The following is an 18,221-nucleotide window of genomic DNA, read 5'->3' as shown; positions in this document are numbered from 1 at the left end:
TGTACTCACCTCTGTACCTTCAACCCCTGACTAGATGCACTCACTCACGTGTCAGCATTCAAATCCTCTTTTCACTTCAACCGCCTTCGCTAAAAATTAAAGCGCACATTAATAAGAGTAACTACAGCCAGCGAACAGTGAGGTGACAAAACCTCTACTTTTTTCCAATCACGTGCTACTTTCCCTCCCTTTATAACTAGCAAGCAACAAACATACTCAGCAATTACGGGCCTTACAGGTCATTAGGAAACAAAATCAAAGCAGCTTCCTCTTGTTGAGGACTCCGCTTGCTGACCAAACCCCTCAACAGCCTCACATACATGCAAGAAAACCGACAGGGAGAGAACAGCACATTGCGGGAAAGACCGAAGTGACCCACAGCACAGCGTACTCGTTTTTACAGTCCGGCTATAGCCCTGCTGACGATTTGGAAACTAAGCCTGTTACAGGCGACAGCTCTGCTGATAGCAGCACCTCGTCCTTGCGCCTCGCCAGAACGGTGACAGCCCTCCCTCCATCAGTTCAAACCGCAGCGAAACGCTCAGATTAGTGGCCATGCCCACGTGGCTTAATGAGACCTATAACTAGCTACTGCCCTGCTTTTCACTAACAAGGAGGGAGGCAAACAAATACTCACATTCAAAGCAAAGAAGCCAGGCACGCCTGTCTGCAGACAGTCCCGCGGGGGTATATCCTCCTAAGCACGAGGTGCCAAAAGGACGACAGCAACTCCAGCGCAGAGAAGCAAATGCGCAAGAGAATCCGAAAAGACAAAATGGGGTGTTTACGTGTAAATGATAAGACAAGGTTTGCCTAATCTTTCATTAGGGAAATAAGGATATTGCGCTATATTTCCCTGCTACTGCGGATGAAGACGCCGCCACATTCAGACATTTCTGCTATGCAAAGGTTGGTGGGTATTAACTTTATGACACAGCATTTGTTTTGGTATGGACAGCATCTGCATTAGGTATGAAGGTTAGACATTAGTCTCCAGACATCTTTGAACAACTACACATTTTGCTGCGAAGCAGTATAGCCATGTCTACAGAGAAAGGCTCAAAGGATTTTCAGCTGAGTATACGCCCTACATTTTTAGAAATATACGTCCTACACGTTTGGAAAAATCAGTGGACATGAGCAATAAAGAGCTGAGCAAAAGTGAAACCTGAACGTAAAAAAAGCCAGTGCACCCAAAAACCCAGAGAGTGCCAAGGCACGATGGCCAAAGGACCCATTGAAGAGAGTGTCAAATCACATCTCTGATTAAGGCTTGCCAATATGCACAGCATCCAAACAAACTTGAAGTAACAATACCACATCTGGAGAGGCAATTCACCAATTCTTTAAGTGTGATATGGTTAAGAACCTCACAGAATGAAGATAACGTACAGGCACAAGAACAGCATGCCCCTATCAAAATTACAGCTACTCTTGACCAGTTGATCATGCCTAGCTTAGCTGGTGACAGCAAGCAAGACAGCAGTGCCAAATGCTGAATTTCCTCGTTTGCTGTACACATTCCTAAAAGGGGTTAGCCTTACAGACGTGCCGCGTGTAATACCACCGTTTACAACTCAGTCTAATGTTAAAGATTCAGTACATCCAATTTTAGGTTCAAAGGCTGTAACAGCATGAACTCTTCTACTGGCAGCCATAATTCCTACTATGCAAGATTAGCCATTTTTCTTTCTTTCATAACCAGTTTACAAATTCTTCTTCTAGACAAGCATTTTGAGAACATTATGCAGACCACAACTTTTGCCTCTTAAAATCCTACATTTGCAAGAGATGCACTGCTGGGTGAAGAACATAAGCGTGACACAGGATTTTTTATTCAAACAAAAAACAAACCAAAAACTTTTCACATGCTTGTTTCTGTAATATAAAGGTACAATGCCTGATCCTATATTGTTAACATATAGACACAGCAATTTGCGTAGCTATGTGCTGTGACTTTCTAGAGAGAATTTTGCTTATTTATTTTTGCAGCCCTGTGTTAGCCATCCTAGAATGAATGCTCTTCTCCACAGGTAACTTAGTGGTACTGTTTCATACACAGTCTTATAGATACGTGGGGGGCGGGGAGGAAGGAACACACAAAGAATCATACTGATAAATGGGCATTGCAGAGAAAACCCCTAAAATCTTCAAGAGGACTAAAACTGTACAAAATGGGTGAGTTGGCAAATGCAGCCAACAATGCCCAAAAACTTCCTGCAGAAAAGGAGAGGAAAAAAAAAGGGAGAAAAGGGAAAAAAGAAAAAAGAGAAAAAAAAGGAAAAAAGTTTAGCTGCATATTCTAGGCTAAAAGGATCTACAGTTGATCTATGCTTTGCAACCTGCTGAGAGACTCAAGACAGTGCTGTTCACAACTAAGGTGACAAATCTGCATTCCCCCGTTGCCACAGTGTAAGTAATACTAGTTATTTGCCAGGAACTCATAATACACCTCCTATTAACACAGAACTTAAACAGCAAGAGGTACTGAATCTGCTCACACTCCAGTGGAGCACTATACAAAGGATCACACCCCACCCAGTGTTGCAAATTAAATATAATATATACCCCAGGTTTTAACAGACCATTTTCTCAGAGAAACACTTATTCTGACACTGACAGAAGGAATAGGACTTAGTCCACTGCAGGCTACAAGCGCCTTAAATCTTTGTACTATGATATCTAGTGATACTGATCAACGTATTTTTGTCCTAGGTTTCAATTATGAAGGAAAAAGCTGGAAGCTGCAAAATAAACTTGGATCTTTTATCACATGGATTCAGAAAAGAAACATTCTGAAACATTATTCTTACAAGAGACACTTCCAAGATGGAATCTGTAAAGCAGAATAAAGTAAAATAATTTAATGTACTCTTCTTGTATTAGCAGGAATTAAAGTTGTCATTTGATTAAGAAGATTAAAGAGACACAAACCAAGCAGTTCTCAGTGCTATAGTCTAATCTTAAGGGGAACGAATATACTTATACAGATGATACCATTGTTCTGGACATCACGAAATTGAACCACTTTCTGTATTTAATAGTCTGAAACGTATCACATTAATCTTCGGTTTACTCACAGAGAATACACAGACTACAGATTCTATTTTGGTTGCTACAGACAAGGGACATGATTTTCATGCCACCAAAAAAAGAAAAAAAAAAAGATAAGACACATCCACAGCCACTTCACACGGCTTGGACACTTCAAAGAGTTCAGATTCCCATTTTCAGCCAGTCCTTTCTTTTATTAGCTACGACACCCAAGACAAAAAAGTTAACTGCTTGCTCTGAAAGGATATGAATTCAGGTGTACTACTAAACATGGAAATTTTTCAACTACACAACCACACTATGAGCTCCACGCTTTTACCAAGACAGCACATTAAAAATCCTCAACTGTAGGACTGAAATGGGAAAAAAATCCCTTTTGTATAATTACATATTACACAGCTTTCAACAAGCTCCTGTTGGTATTTCTGAAATGTTAAATTGCATGTCCCACACGTATGTGATAAACTTTGCTTTGAGAAACATCCCGATTGCAACCTGCAAACGATCTTGCCTTTGTGTTTGTAGCCACGTAATACTGGTAACAGAAGCAACCAGAAGCTCCTAGCCTGTTAATTTCAGTACATTATACACACTAGCCTTCTTCCAGCTGTTCTGCTACTTCACTCGTAACAGTTTTTGTCTTTAACTTTTTTATTCCAACAGGCAAGCTTTATAGCATGAAAGCAAATATACGTAGATGCAGAAAGCTAATGGTGACATACAATATTAGGTTGTCTCAGACATAATTAAGTTTCATAAATAAAATGACTGCTAACGGAGACTGTGGTCCCCTAGAGCTCTGTCTGTCCCACTATGTAACACACAGTAGAAAGAAAAACACATTCCTCCATCACTTACAATTTGAGTCAATAATCGTAAACTGGTGATAAGAAGTCACTGGTAGATCTGACCAATCATCTTATGAGCAAGTCAACTGCACATATAGTTAGCTTTGCTGCTTGCAGGACTCTTATCACAAACCCAGTGCTACTACTTACTATCTGCTTTTAAAAAAAAAGTTAGAGAGGATCAGAGGAAGAAAAAGCAAGTGTTTGACTGAGAACAACAAAGTGTCATTGTATGCAATTCTGATCAGAAAACTCACTGTCCACTTACAAACTTACTAGTTTCAAAGTAGCTTTGAAACTGATGAGAGCTGCTTAGATAAAGGCCATCTACAGCTTATATAAAAGCAAGATCGCTGCTAGTAAGAACTTGAAGCTTTTCTGTACCGTTTATTTTAAAGCAAATAACAGGTTGAACTCCACATAGTTATTGTTTAAAGAAGCGTGTGCTTTTTCAAAGGAAAGGAGTTGGCATTATCCTCATCAACTGAAGGTGCCTGAATCACAGGTTTTGTTCTACCCTTAACGCTGCATCTAAAATTCTCTCCTCACCGGAGCACGCACTCAGAAGAGGAGTGGCCTGCTACTTATCTTAATTACAGGTCTCACTATCTCTTTCTCTTTGGACACAAAGCTTCGTAAATCGAACAAACAGGAAGAGAAACTGCATTCAGGTTACCTAATGAGGTTTATGTAAATCACACCTACAGCCCAGGGTCCTGAACTTCAAAGGCATTCCAGCTCCTCGTTACCCCTTGGACCAAGGCCCGTTGTTTTGTCTTTATTGAAATAAGTTGGCATGGCACTTGGAGCGCTCACAGATGAGAGGAACCGGTTCAAGTGGCTATTATGGGGTTTCGAGAATTACCAATACAATTCAGAGCCCAGTCAAGTCGAAGAGTCCTGTTGCCGTTGGGCAAGACCAGCAACAATTAATCCTCTGCAGAGGGCCAAATTTACTTCTGGCCCACAAAAAACGTTGAGTTAAACTTTAAAAATCTTCTCCACTTAGACAATGACATTTTCCTTCTACACTGAGAAAAAAGCTAGATAAAATTGGAGAGAAGAATCCCCTGAAACTCAGTATTTTACACCAATATGTAAATAGCTATTCTTAGCCGTCAAATCGAGGAACACACCGTTAGTTGGGCAATGAGTATTTTCAGCATCCCTCCAAATAAGTCAAAGCCAGCTGGAAGAAATTTTACTTCCCCATCGACAGAAAAAGCTTCAAAGAATAGTATGCTATGTTGTGAAATTAAATGACTCTTCACTCCAGGAGGTCTTTCTTCCTGATTTAACAGTGGTCATTTTTAAATGCAATGTTCTTCAAAGAGCAATTTTTGCCCCCTAAATAACCGGGGGGGGGACGGGGGGGGGACACGACAAAAACTCCCAAGAGATTCTGCAACATTCCCATTCTTCCACATATTTTAACCACAACCACAGGAGCATAAAGTCTCAGCCATCAGACTCAAAGGGTCATGACTAGCTAGTTAGCTAAACCGGGAAGCAAGAGGAATCCTGACTGTGGCAACTGGCATAAAGAATTTGAACTATCAGCTTACGTAACTAAATGATTTTATGTGACAGTGGCAGAGGGAACGGAGGGGGCGATCACAGCCACAGTAACTTACAGACAGGACTCCAAACAGCAGTCACTGCCAGTGCTTTTTTTAAAAAAAAAAAAGCAAACAAAGTGGGTGTGCCAGCACAGACACCACAGAAAACTGGTTTTACTATTCATTTTGCCTACCTGAAATCCTCAATAGAATTTCAGTGGGACACAATATTGTTATTCATTTACAACCCACACACGTCCCGCTGTGCTGTTAGGACAGCTGCTGCATTCCAACAGGCAAGTGATGCCTATTCTTTACATGTAACATTTTATCATATAGCACACATATAATAAAAAGTAAATTAAGACTCAATTAAAATATATCATAAATAAAAAGACTTAAGTTTAAAATTCTCCAATACCCAAGATGGCTTCAGTACTTAACAGCAATCAGTAGGAAAACATTCAATTAGAATTTGCCACTAGTTATTTTTGGAAAAAGATATCTATGTTAAGATAGCATACTGGACAAATGCCAGCCTAATTGGAAAAAAAATACTCTACCACAAATACAAGTTGTTTTATAGTGAAAAAATGTAAAAATTATTCTCTCCAAAAAGGTAATGCTGCAGCTAACTCCACTGCCCAGAAAAGCTATTTGAAGGACAGAAGTTACACAAAGAATAAAAAGAGGCACTTTTGAGTGAAGCATGAAGCTGAAATCTAGAATTTTCACAGAAACTTCCAACATAAAATTTGGAGAGCTTAACTACCTCAAATCTATACACAACGCTCATTACCATGCAGTTGGAATTTTAACTTAGGTTTCCAATCTCACAGATTCTTATCATAAGCAAGATGTCACTGATTATTTTAAAAATTAGGACATTATCTTCCTGTGAAGTTTCTTAAATATCTTGTGAGGAGCTTAGTGTTTCAGAATCCCTGTCTTAGAGCCAAATCTAGAAAAAGTGAAGACATGTTCCTTTTTCAGCGAGTTTAAAACTTTGAGTTGTTTACAAAGGTTGGTTGTATTTCTCTTCAACATCTTTGACAAGAAAAAAAATGAGCTGAAATCACATGGCCAAGATAGCGAAGCTCACAAAACAAGAGACTTTAGTACACGCCACCCTGTCCCTTTTACTTGAGTTAGTTTCCCCACACAAGCTGCAACGGACTCCAAGCATCAAAGTCTATTCCATCTGAATACACACACACACATATACACAAAAGATACCTTACCAAAAAAACCTCAAAGGTAAATGCAACATTCAGTTCTCTGGGTCAAAGAATAAAGTTATTACAGGGCTATTTCAGACATACAGCTTCCCAGAGTGCAAATCCTCATTTGAGCAGAAGTTCTAAAATAGAGCAATAAAACGGAGTCAAGGAAAGCTGAAAACAAGTACATGCGCAGATTTATCTGATCTAAAATGCCAGTGTGCCCCATTCCACAAGCAGTGAAATAATGAAACACTGAAGACTGAGTCAAAGTGTCTTTGCTTCTACTGTCCAAGGCAAATAGAAAGTCAGTCTTTGGTTTCTTTTCCCTCTTTTTCTTTCCTAAATCAAGATACCAATAGCTTAAACAGTTAATTCAAAATTACCACCCCTTGAACGCAGAGGGAAATACAGCTGTGAGCATGCGAGGTACAGGTTCCCTCCAAGTTAAAAAGCTGAGTGTAACAAGTTGCACTCTTCAAGATCTCTCTCTCTCTAAGCTTCTATCCTATGGAATTCTGTATGCATATACTTTGCAAACTGACTTTCTCAGGCGTGGTGTTTTATACTTGCTTCTTTTCCAGAGGATCACTTAGATAACCAAGAAATCTCTTTTTATATTGTTTTATATAACTACAAAGTAGTTTTTGGTAGTGAAGAAGCACATACCAGTTGCTAACACTGTTTCGAATGAATGTTTCTTTTTTTTGCACTATTAAGTAGTATCTTCCCCAGAACCCTGTAGTGCTTTAGATGCATAGGAGTCTGTCAGTGTCCTAACAGAACAGATGGATGTTCTAATTGTACGAAGATGTATCAGCAGTTCCATCATCAAGAGGATGTTTATGCAGTTTAAAAAAAAAAAATAAAAAAATGAAGGAAATGGCTGGTGAGATATGGAAAGAGGGGTAGTATCAAAATACATAAAGAGAAAAGAAAAAAAACTTTTTTCAAAAAAGAGAACAATGCATTCCGTGCTGCAGCAGTGAGGAAATTCAGCTCCTGGATGTACCAATTTAGGTACTACTTATTTAGTATATATAGTAACTCTTATGTACATCACACTGAAACCTCCCGGTGTTGGTACTTCACACATACTTAAATTATGGATGCTAGCCAGGAGTACAACAGAATTTAAAAGTTGCAAAAACCATTGTACTTAACAGCTGTCACATACCAAAGCTCAGCTGCGGTTTCCCCAGCATTCCAGCATTATCTGCAGGGCTCCTCCTGCGCAGGAGGAGAGGCCGCTGCGCCCTGAGAGCCCCCGAAATCTGCCTACCTTAGAAAGACCCCGCTCCCACTGCGAGGAGATAAGCAAAGGGCTATGCACGGGAACAGGTGGAGCAAGCCAAAGGCACTGCAGCCATTTTAAACTTTCCTGCAGAACAGGACTAGAAATTTCACTGCTTTGGTCCCGCCAAGGACCAAGCTTGGGTTTAAACACACCATGTAACTGAATTGAGATAGCTTCCCAAAGTGGCAAGTTTTAGGTATTACTTCTCTTTGCAGGAGATGCCAACACATAAACAATTACAAGGTAAAAGAACGTACAACCAAGTCACATTAGGAAGAAGAAAAAAAAAACCAGTATCATGGCAGCCCTAGGCAGAGGTTGTTTTTCCTTTTGGTTTCAGACAAGTTCACAGAGACCTCTCCTGTGCAATCACATCTGTTAAAAAAACATCCATTCACGCTGACGTGAATTAATTTCTTTCATGTTAAGTAAGGTACTGGATTTCAGAACTAAGTCAGTCCTCCAAAGGTAGCTCTTCACGGCACAGATGTTCTCCTACCCTCAGTTAAGCAGCAGGTCTGTCTTTGGCACGTTTTCCCCCCTTAAATAGCACTTAGTCATCTTAAATCGAGCTTACCAATGTACTAAATAGCTGAACTGAGTTATTCACCAAGTAGCACAACAAGCAGCTACTGATTCAATACACGTTACATTCCACAAAGCTCAGCATTGTCAGGCCTACGGTGTTTTCATGTAAGAGTAAGCACCTAAAACCATGTTTCCACCCATATAGCTAGAAGCCTTAGTGTGACCCCAACTACCGAGTGTACTTTTTAAAAAAAAACAAAAACAAACAAACAATTGCTAGATCAGCACAACTGAGATCCTGACTCTAAGTCTTCCCACCCATACCTTCATACTGGACAGACCAACATTTCTCCTAACGAACTTTAAGACAAAGCCGGATTCGTTTCTCCTCACAGCTTTCTAAAAGGTCACATGAGCAAAAAAGCATCTCTTCCCAAATAAAATCTGACAGCCAGCTGCAAAATTAACACCCCTAATTACATCTGGCATTTCTTAATATTCTGCTTATAGGTAATCGTCTACTGAAAAGTGATATATTTGATGACACCAGCAGGTGCAGAAGCCCGATGTCACATCAAAGAGCACAGAATTTAATGGTAGCCAAGTGCCAGAATCGCAAACAACATCACCTTTCAGTACTAAAAAAAAAAAAAAAAAAAAGCCTCAAACATCCATTGTACTGAACCAGTCTTCACAACCAAAATCATGTTACTCGTGTTCCTTGCCATGCAGATGCTCCAGAACACAGCACTGCATACGATTCCATGCTTATTTTTGATCTAAAGCCTCAAAACAAATAAGTAGTTTTGCAGTTTTTAAATGATGAGATTGGTGTATTAGTCTATTTTTCCTTCTACATGCAAATTATAGAGAAGTCAAGGCCACTGGGAGAACTTATGTTTTACAAAAATTATTTTTACAGAGCAGTAAGGAATAGTATAACTTGTTTGCGAGAAACCTTCTGGATCACAGCCACTCTTATGGTTTTAGGAATAGTTTAGTAAGTCTGACCTAATCGGTCTCCCAGCGACAATATCATGACTGTAATTGCACTATGGATTCTTATACAGTTCCATAACTCAGTAACGTAATATCTCAGCGGAAAGCTATTTAACCATATCCTTTTAAATAGAGATTAAGTATTACAAACTTGAGGACAGGATCTTTTGTTGAGATAGATTTCAAGAGAGAGAAAAGTTGACATGCATGACCAGTCACTAATGCCCAATTCTGCTCAAATTGATGTTACAGGGAGTAGGATCAGACCCTTAAAGCTGTAAGGGATTTTGTTTTAGCAACGGTGTTATCTGTTTAATGTTCAGACTCAAGAGACTGAAGAAATGAACCACACTCACGCTCTAAGTATGAAAAGGAGAGGACATACCAAAACAAAGATGCACTAACCACATTCTGAAACAAACCAAGGCAACGTACAGGAAGCACTTTTACCTTTCCAGTGTCACATTTTGGTTTTGAGGGCTATTAAATTTGGAATTCTGCATTAAAAGAACAGATAATTTCATTTACAGAATGTTTGCGGACTGCTACTTACTAAGAAAGCTGTTTTGCTGTAGTAAGAAATCCTGACTGTCTGCAGTTCTCCTAGCAATTTTTTTCTTAAACCTGTATTTTCCAGATTCCACAACTAGAGAAATTACCAACCTACAGTAATCGCTAAAATCATTGGCTGTATCATCTTATTTGGAATTTGTAATGTTAAGTTTCAGTACAGTAATCTTCCAGTCTTAAAACTGTCTCTCCCCAGAAATAAAAAAGCCTGAAAGCCACCACTGTGCTCTCTTCTTCTCTCCCCACTCCAAGGGGATTAGGTGAAAGAATTCTTTTTAGAAGCGATGCAATAAATCCAACCTAGGTTTATGCCATTTTGCATCAGTACAAGACCAGGATCGCCAAATCCTACTGAGACAGCTTGCAGGAAATTACAGGGATAGAGATGCTAGTGGTTCTCTATCCATTGGGACAAGCCAGGCCGCTTAAACCAATGAAGTCCCAGGCAAACAGGAAATCACTATTTTAAAGCTTTCCTTAGGGTATGATTCTGGAGGATCATTTACAAAAAAGGTACTTTTCCTAAGCAAAACACCCTAACTTTGGGGCCAAAACCCAGTCTCCTTTCCACTTTAATTTGATGTGTATTCTTTTTAAGTGTCTCCCCTCCCTTCCATCCTCGGGGCAGGGGGGTATAAAATAAGGAAGCAGAAAGAACTTGCCAAGACAGTTACATAAAATCAGTACGATTACATGTCAGTAATATTTTCTTAGCTGTTTTTGGCCGGTCTGGTACATTAGATGCTGCAACCATTCTGCTACAAGCACCTGATCACAGGTGTTTTAGATGTTGATCAAAGATCCCCTCAAAGAGATAAGTATTTCAAAAAACACTGCACTTTTGAAGTACAGAGGCATACTTCTTAGCATATGAACTTCCGTAAGAAATTTGCATTAATTTAATCCTATGTATGCTTATAGAAATACATTTCTATTTAGTAGTTTTGCACAAGGAAGTCCAAAACGTATGAGCTACATTAGCAATCGGGTTGAGACACCAAAATAAAAGAGTTGGAACATCCGCATTTAACGTACAGAATTAATCATTTAATGCATACAAACTACATGCTAACAGGCTTAAGACCTAGCGACGTTTTCGGATTGTGTTTTCTTTAGAACACATCCTGTTAGGAAAGGAGGCACACGGTCGTCCCATTTAAAACGCGACCGTGCATCCCCATTTAACAGTGGGACTGGAAATAAAGGAAGCAACATCCCTTCCAGCATCACCTGCTGGCTTCCACCCTCAACAGCGCAGCAGAGAAACAGGCAGACCACCATCATCATCTGAAAAAAATATTTTAGCTCCTTTCTAACCCAAACATACCTAACCGACTTCTGTCGATCCCTTGAACAAGTACTACTTCTGCACTCGTTATGCTGGGGTCATTATACAACCGACCAAGAAATCTGAAGAAAAGCTGAGCTGACCACTCGCCACCACTCCCACATTCTCTTCCGAATAAAGAAGGGCACTTATCCAGCGTACTGCTCTCCTTCCCACCCCGCCATTACCGCCTCTATTTGACATTCAGCGGAATTCACTCGAGAGAAGAATCTCCGCGTTTTCCAGAGTTAAAGCACTGAATCCTCACGGTTCAGTGAAGGACCACTGCTCAGCCAACCCGGCAAGGGGACAGACGGCATCTGCTACTTTGCTAGCGTGACCGTATCTTTGGATACCACGTTTACCTATTTCACAGGACAACTCGCTAGGTACTTGAACGCTTACTTGGACGTTAAACAGTCCTCCCTCCTAGGAGAGGTGGACAGGACAGTTAAGACCCAAGGAGTTCCAAGATCACAATCCGTATTTTATGCAAACCAATGCAACCGGCACACGAGGCATTATTTTTAAACCTCTCTAAAACTGCAGAAGGTTGCGTAATTACAACGTTGGGAGCCAACTTTTCCACCCAACACTCCCCAAATTCTGTGCTGCAAGTCCTAACGGCTAAAGCAGCATTAAAAAGCTTCTGCCTCTTCGCGATGAAGGTTTCGAGTACCCTGTTTTCACAGCCTGCATGTCCTGTACTCGCGCGCTCTCCTGGCTTAACTGCCTCGGTCTCTCAGCGAAGCCCCGCTACTCTAGCGAACGGGAAAATCGATCGCAAGCCCCAACAACACGCAAGGCCGAGTACAGGCTTTCGTTCGCGACCTATTTCGGAGCAAAACCCGCGCGGAGCTTCGCCCCTTCCGAGCGAGCCCGCCTCGCCGCCGGCTGCCTTACCAGGCGGTCCGGGAGCACGCAGCCCCAATTAAACCGCGGGTGAGCTGCCGGCATCCCGCAAACAACCTGAAACCGCCTTCGACCTCCCGTCCCCAGCAGCGGCAGCGACGCATTTCTCGTCGCCGGGGACAGCAGCGCAGACGAAGGCTGACCGAACCTCGAACGCCCGGTGCCGCTGCTGGGGACGGGAAAACAACAGAAGAGCGACCTCCATTACCCTACGCGTTGTGAAGGGAGGGCGGGCTGCCCCGGCACAGCCTCGGCTCCGGGGCGGCCCGGGGCTTCCGAGCGCCGCTAACACCCCGCCTTCCCCCGGCAGCCCGCTCCGGGCCGCCCGCCGGGGACCTCCCCTCACGGACCAGGCCAGGCCCGGCCCGGCCCGGCCCGGCGACCCCCCGCGGGGCCATCCCCCCCCCGAGAGAGGGGACAGCCCCGCGGGGCCGGCCCCGGCGGAGGGGCAGCGGCCGCCCTCCCTCCCCTCACGCCGGCGCCCGCCGGACCGCCGGGTGTCTGAGGGGGTGGAGAAGGGGTCGCCCCGCCATCCCCAGGGCCGCCGCCCCGCCCCGCTCACCGGCGTAGAAGCGGATGAGGCAGCCGGTCTCCGAGTCCATGCCCTCCTCCTGCACCCGCCACAGGTCCCGGAAGCCCAGCTGGGAGAGGTAGTCGTTCTGGATCTGCAGCGGCTTCTCGTGGGCCTCCAGCCGCCGGCTGGTCTCCCCGTGGAGCTGCACGTACAGGGCGGGCGGCCCCGGCGGCGCGGCCCCCGCCGGCAGCTCCCGCCCGCCGGCCGCGCCCGCCGGCGCCCCCCCTGCCCGCCCCGGGGGCAGCTCCCCCGGGCGGGGGGGGGCCCGGCCCGGCCCCGCACCTGCTTCCACCCCGTCGGGGGGCGCCGGCTCCGCCTCCAGCTCCTCCGAGGAGGACGAGCCGCCGCCGCCGCCGCCGCCGCCGCTGCTGCTGCTGTAGGGATCCAGCCGGTCGGAGACGCTCTCGGCGCTGGGGCTGAAGCTCTCGGTGTCGGAGCCGGCCGGCCCCAGCTCCCCCAGGAGGGAGGGGCAGGAGAGCGGCGGGCCCGCCAGGTACAGCTCGGCCGGCGCCGCCCCGGGGCTGAAGTCGGAGGGCGCCGGGCTCGGCCGGCCGCCGGCCGAGTCGCTCTCCTCGGCGCTGCCGCCCAGCGGCAAGCGGCCGGGCCGCGCCGCTTCCCCGCAGCCGCCTCCGGCCAGCCCGCTCCGCGTCCCCCGCCGGCTCCTCGGCCTCTCCTCCGGCTGCGGCCGCTGCCCCTCCGCCGCGGGCTGGGGCTGGGGCTCGGGCGGCGCCTCGGCGGGGGCCGCCGCCGCCGCCGCCGCCGGCGGCTCGGGCGGGGGCTGCGGCGGCGCGCCCGCCTTGCCCAGCACCCGCACCACGCTGCTGCCGCCCCGGTGGCCGAGCTGCTGCAGGCGGGCGGCCACCTCGGCCGCCGTGGTCTCCAGGGTGCAGAGCACCGGGCGCAGGTAGCAGTTCATGTGGCGCTCGTAGACGTGGACGCAGCCCCGCTGCAGGTCCCGCCGCACCCAGTCCCGCTCCGGGGGCTGCAGGGGCTGCAGCTGCCGGGGCGGCTTCAGCAGCAGCGCTTTCCTGTCCAAGCTGCGGGTGCCCAGCGGGGCGGCGGGGGCAGCGGCGGGCGAGGAGGCGGCGGCGGAGAGGTTCCTCTTCAGCCTCCCCCGCCGCAGCAGCAGGGAGTTGGCGTTGCCGGCCCCGCCGGGGGCCGCCGGAGTCCCGCTGCTCGCCAGCGCCGTGGGGGGAGCGCAGCCGCCGGCTCCCCCTCGCCTCCGGCGCGGGCCGCCGGCTCCTTTGCCGTCCAGCTGCCCGCCGCCGCCGCCGCCCGACGGCTCCACGCCGCTCTCCGCGCCGGGCGCTGCCTGACTCCTCCTGCCCGGGGAGCTGCTCTCCGGCTCCGGCTCCAGCTCCGGCTCCCCCCGCCCGCCGCCCGCCGCCGGGGCTTCTCTCGCTCGCTGTTGCGCGGGCTCCATCGCCCGCGGGGCCGGGGATGCCGCCGCCGCCGCCGCCACCCTGCTGGGAGCGCCGCTCGGCGGCCCGGCGCGGCGCGGGGGCGGGGGGGGGCGAGCGGAGCGCGGCGCCGCGTCCCGGGGGGGGTTACGTAGCAGCGGGGAACATTCCGCCGGTGCCCTCGCGCCGCGCGCCCGGCTCAGCCCCGCTCCCCCGCTGCCGCGAGCGCCATTAGGGAGGCAGAGGGCGAGTGAGCCAGCCGCCGCTCCCCGCGCGCCCGCCCGCTCCCCGCGCCTCATGAATATTAAGCAGCCCCCGCCTCGCCGCTTGACAAGGGCCGCCGAGCGAGGGAGGGAGGGAGGGAGGCTGGCTGGCTGGCTGGCTGGCTGGCGAGGGTGACGCCACCGCTGGCGCGGCGGGGCGGGGCCTCTCCCATAAACACAACGTGACCGCGCCTGGGGCGCGGACGGCGGGGCGGGGCGGGGAGGCGAGACGCGGGGGCCGCTGGGAAATGTAGTTCCCCTAGGCGCCCGCCCGCCCGCCGACTACACGTCCCGGCAGCCCCTGCTCCCCCCGCTCGGGTTCCCGCCGCGGCGGTCCGCCTTCCCTCAGGGCCGCCCGCCGTCCCCCGGCCCTTTCCCTGCAGGCAGGCCGGCAGGAAAGGCGTTGGGGGGTCGGGGGTCGCCGCTTGGCGAGTCTGAGGCCCGCCAGCGGCCGCGGGGGGGGGGGGGGATCTTCCCCCACGCCGCCTGCAGAGCGAGAGCCCGCTGAGCGGCCAAGCGTGAGGGCGGGAGTGCGGAATGTGCTGGAAGTGCCACCGCCGCCACGCCTTAGGGGCCGCGTCCCTTCTAGAATTATTCCAGGACTTTGTCCCACGCTCGATGGTTATGTTCCTTAAGTCTTATCAGAAGGTTTGACAGAGACAGCGGATCAAGGGAAGCCGTTCGGCCTGGAGCGCGGATAATGAGACCCCGTGTACAGTCACCCTTGCGCTGCGCCTCGCGGGGAAGGCCAGTGCTCGGCAGTAATTGCTGGCTAATGGCCACCTGGCAGCGTACACGAAACGGCTTTATGGGTTCAGTGACCGTACCCGTTCGTTCCGCTCTTTCCAATCTGACATGTTCTCCCCGTTGGCTGTCTTGGCGCAGAACCCAAGCCCTGTGCCCGGGCAATCTTCTCGTCCGAGGAGGGAGATGATGTCTTCAGATCCGAGGTGGAGAGGGAGATGGAAATGTGGGTGGGAAACACTTTTTTTTTTATATACACCACCACCACCCCCCAAGAAAGAGCTGCTTTGTGAGTATAGACTCACAGAGGAAGAGGAGGAAGAGGAAGAGAGGAAGTTTCAGTGCTATTAGTCTGTCACTGTATTTCAGGGACTGAAATTGTTGAAAATATTTACTTCTTGAAAATTGCTCAGAGCAGCCATTAAATAGCAACATTCCCCCCTCCCCCCAAATGCAATTTTAAATGAATTACTGAAAAGAAAAATTACAATCAGATAAATTCAATTAGCAGTGTGAAAGCATGAGTTTTCATACTGTAAGGACACCATACTACGGTATTTACTCAGAGAGATCTCTTACGCTCTTGGGGATGTTTTAGCTGAGTAATGCCGGTTGGATAGGGCTGTAACTGCCTGAGATCTTTCCTTTTTAACACATTTTGTAAAATCGCAGTGAAACATCTTGCCAGATACTCATCAAAAGTGCTATAGACTGCAATAAAGTGGGAGTTCTGGGCAATTAACCAGTTACGTCAATGTTAGGGGAGATAAATCATCACTAAGGACCCTGAGATAAACGCTTAGTGAAATATTATTTTTAGCTGGTGGGGTTTTTTAGTGCATATGTATAATATATGAACCACGAATAAACCAGAACCATAATAAAACTAAAGTTTACCTCTCCTAATAAAACATTCCTCCACACTTCCACGTTACTATCTTCATATACTGTACAAGCAGGTGAAACACATCACAGAAAACAGAGGTATTGCCCAAGGAACTTGCAATGGAAATACGTGACTGCCTCTTAAATTTTTTGTAACAACAAAGCCGATGGTTTACTTTTATATGGAAACCACCCACTTTCTGAACAGAACAATCTGTAAATTAATTATGGTCTGACCGTGCAGTTCACTGGCCCGTATCTGCAGTTGCAATCACCAGCAAGAGCATCGTTGGAATTCCTGCTGCGCGAGGGAGCCAGGACCACGTCCAGAGCACAGACTGACAGAAGATGAGGGCAGCGCTTGGCCATTAAAGGCTTAAGCTTGTGCCCCAAACCTCCTTTGACAGCAGCAGCACACAGCAGAAGCGCAGCACTGAGTATATTGAGCTCTGGTTCTGGCTGCTTCGTACGTTCTGGTTTCTTTCTACTGCTTTGCACCACTCTCACACCACCTACTTCATGAAGGTTACTCCAGGTCTCCTGATGTAAATGTGTGAGAGAAATGTTCTCTGTGCAAACGCACATACACAGAGACACACTCAGAAGAAGGAGGCAGCAAGCTCTAGGGACATTACTGTTAACAGTGATACTTGAAATCAAAGAGTTTCTAGAAAATAGTTTCCAGCCTTTCCCTGCTTTGGAGGGAGCGGGGAGAGAGCAGCTCTACTTTTCTCAAATTGTTCAAATTCCTGAATGTTCATGCACACACAGAAAAAATCCAGAACATGGAGATTCTCCCATGTTACTTAGGAACACGGAACCAAAGAGAGGTCTCCTGGGACATCCAGTTTTCTCCCTTGTGACTGGAGATACCGCATCTTATGTGGTAGTGGGTCCCCCTAACACAGTAGATAAACAAGCTGAACATAATTTTGAAATGAGCTGAGCTGATTTGTCTTCCACTCTAGCTGGAAGACTGTCCCAGGGCCACCCTGCCCTTGCTGTTGGGAACTTCCTCGCAATCTTCTGTCTGAATTTTACACATGGGTAGTCAATACCCATTTGCTTACACGCCAGCATTGCATTGCCCTTTGACTCAAATAGCTTTTTTGGTTTCTTTGAGTCCAGAGTGTTTACCCCCGAGGTACTTACAGGCAGCAGTAGTATCCCCTGGCAGACTTGGTATTCTCTCTTTGATAGACTAAACACACTCTTTTTGTCTCCTCTGGTGAGATAGTCCACATAGTATAGGAACACGCAGTTAAGGTCGTTTGAATAGCCTTGGGTCATCCTCCGTGGAGGTCCAGCTTTGGATTTACGCCACAGCTTTCTGAGTCTGCACAGAGCAGCCACCATCTGCGATACAACGTGGAGAGGCAGCTGGGGACTGAGCTGACCTCGCTCTCCCTCTTTGCAGGCTAACTCGCCACTGTCAGCGGCCTTGCTAGTGAAAGGCTTTATGCGGTTAAAAAACAAAATAGGGGTACTGGAGTCCTGAGGATGGAAAAATTGTTGCATTTATCACTGCCCCGTCAAATTTGTTCAGGAGCAGGCAGCTGCCATGAGGCTCCCAGCATCCTGGGACCACGCTGCTGCTCCTCATAGTATGAAGGCGGCAGTTTCTGTAGTGACCCAGCACCTCCAAATGTTCGTGGTACCACACCTGGTTATTTTTGCTTTATGCAGGGAAGCGCGCTTGAAATCTGTAAGTGTATGCATATTTAAATTGAACTCTCAGGCTTATGAGAAAACTATGCTATTCTCCATTTCCCAGTAACTGATAGATACTCTCCTGCAATTGTGAATTTTGATAGGAATTAACTGCTGTTGTGAGACATGGGAACAGAGCTTACGAAATTGATGTTTGTCAGGAGGAAGCGGAAGGGTGAAATACACATTTCGCTTTTCTAAAGTTTGATTGATGATGGCTGTTTGGAAGACAGGTAAAATGAAAAAGGATGGTTTGCATTCTGCAGTTTTCCAACCAGAACGTGGCGATCTTGAAGAAGAGTTTTCTGATTATAGGAGTTGTCAACAAAAA

General features: G+C 47.3%; 1 protein-coding gene across 1 annotated transcript in view; it reads right to left on the bottom strand.

Annotated features, from left to right (window-relative positions):
• Positions 1–14,599, bottom strand: part of PHLPP1 (PH domain and leucine rich repeat protein phosphatase 1) — a 140,161-nt gene extending 125,562 nt beyond the window's left edge. The window contains exon 1 of the mRNA XM_049823786.1: positions 12,877–14,599. Within this exon, the coding sequence (XP_049679743.1) occupies positions 12,877–14,587 (1,711 nt within the window). The 5' untranslated portion in view covers positions 14,588–14,599. The remainder of the gene's footprint in view (positions 1–12,876) is intronic.
• Between the last annotated feature and the right edge of the window lie 3,622 nt (positions 14,600–18,221).

This window comes from Accipiter gentilis, chromosome 20 (assembly GCF_929443795.1).
Source record: "Accipiter gentilis chromosome 20, bAccGen1.1, whole genome shotgun sequence".
NCBI lineage: Eukaryota > Metazoa > Chordata > Aves > Accipitriformes > Accipitridae > Astur > Astur gentilis.
Note: the sequence above shows the minus strand (reverse complement) of the source record. Positions and strands in the feature narration are given on the sequence as shown.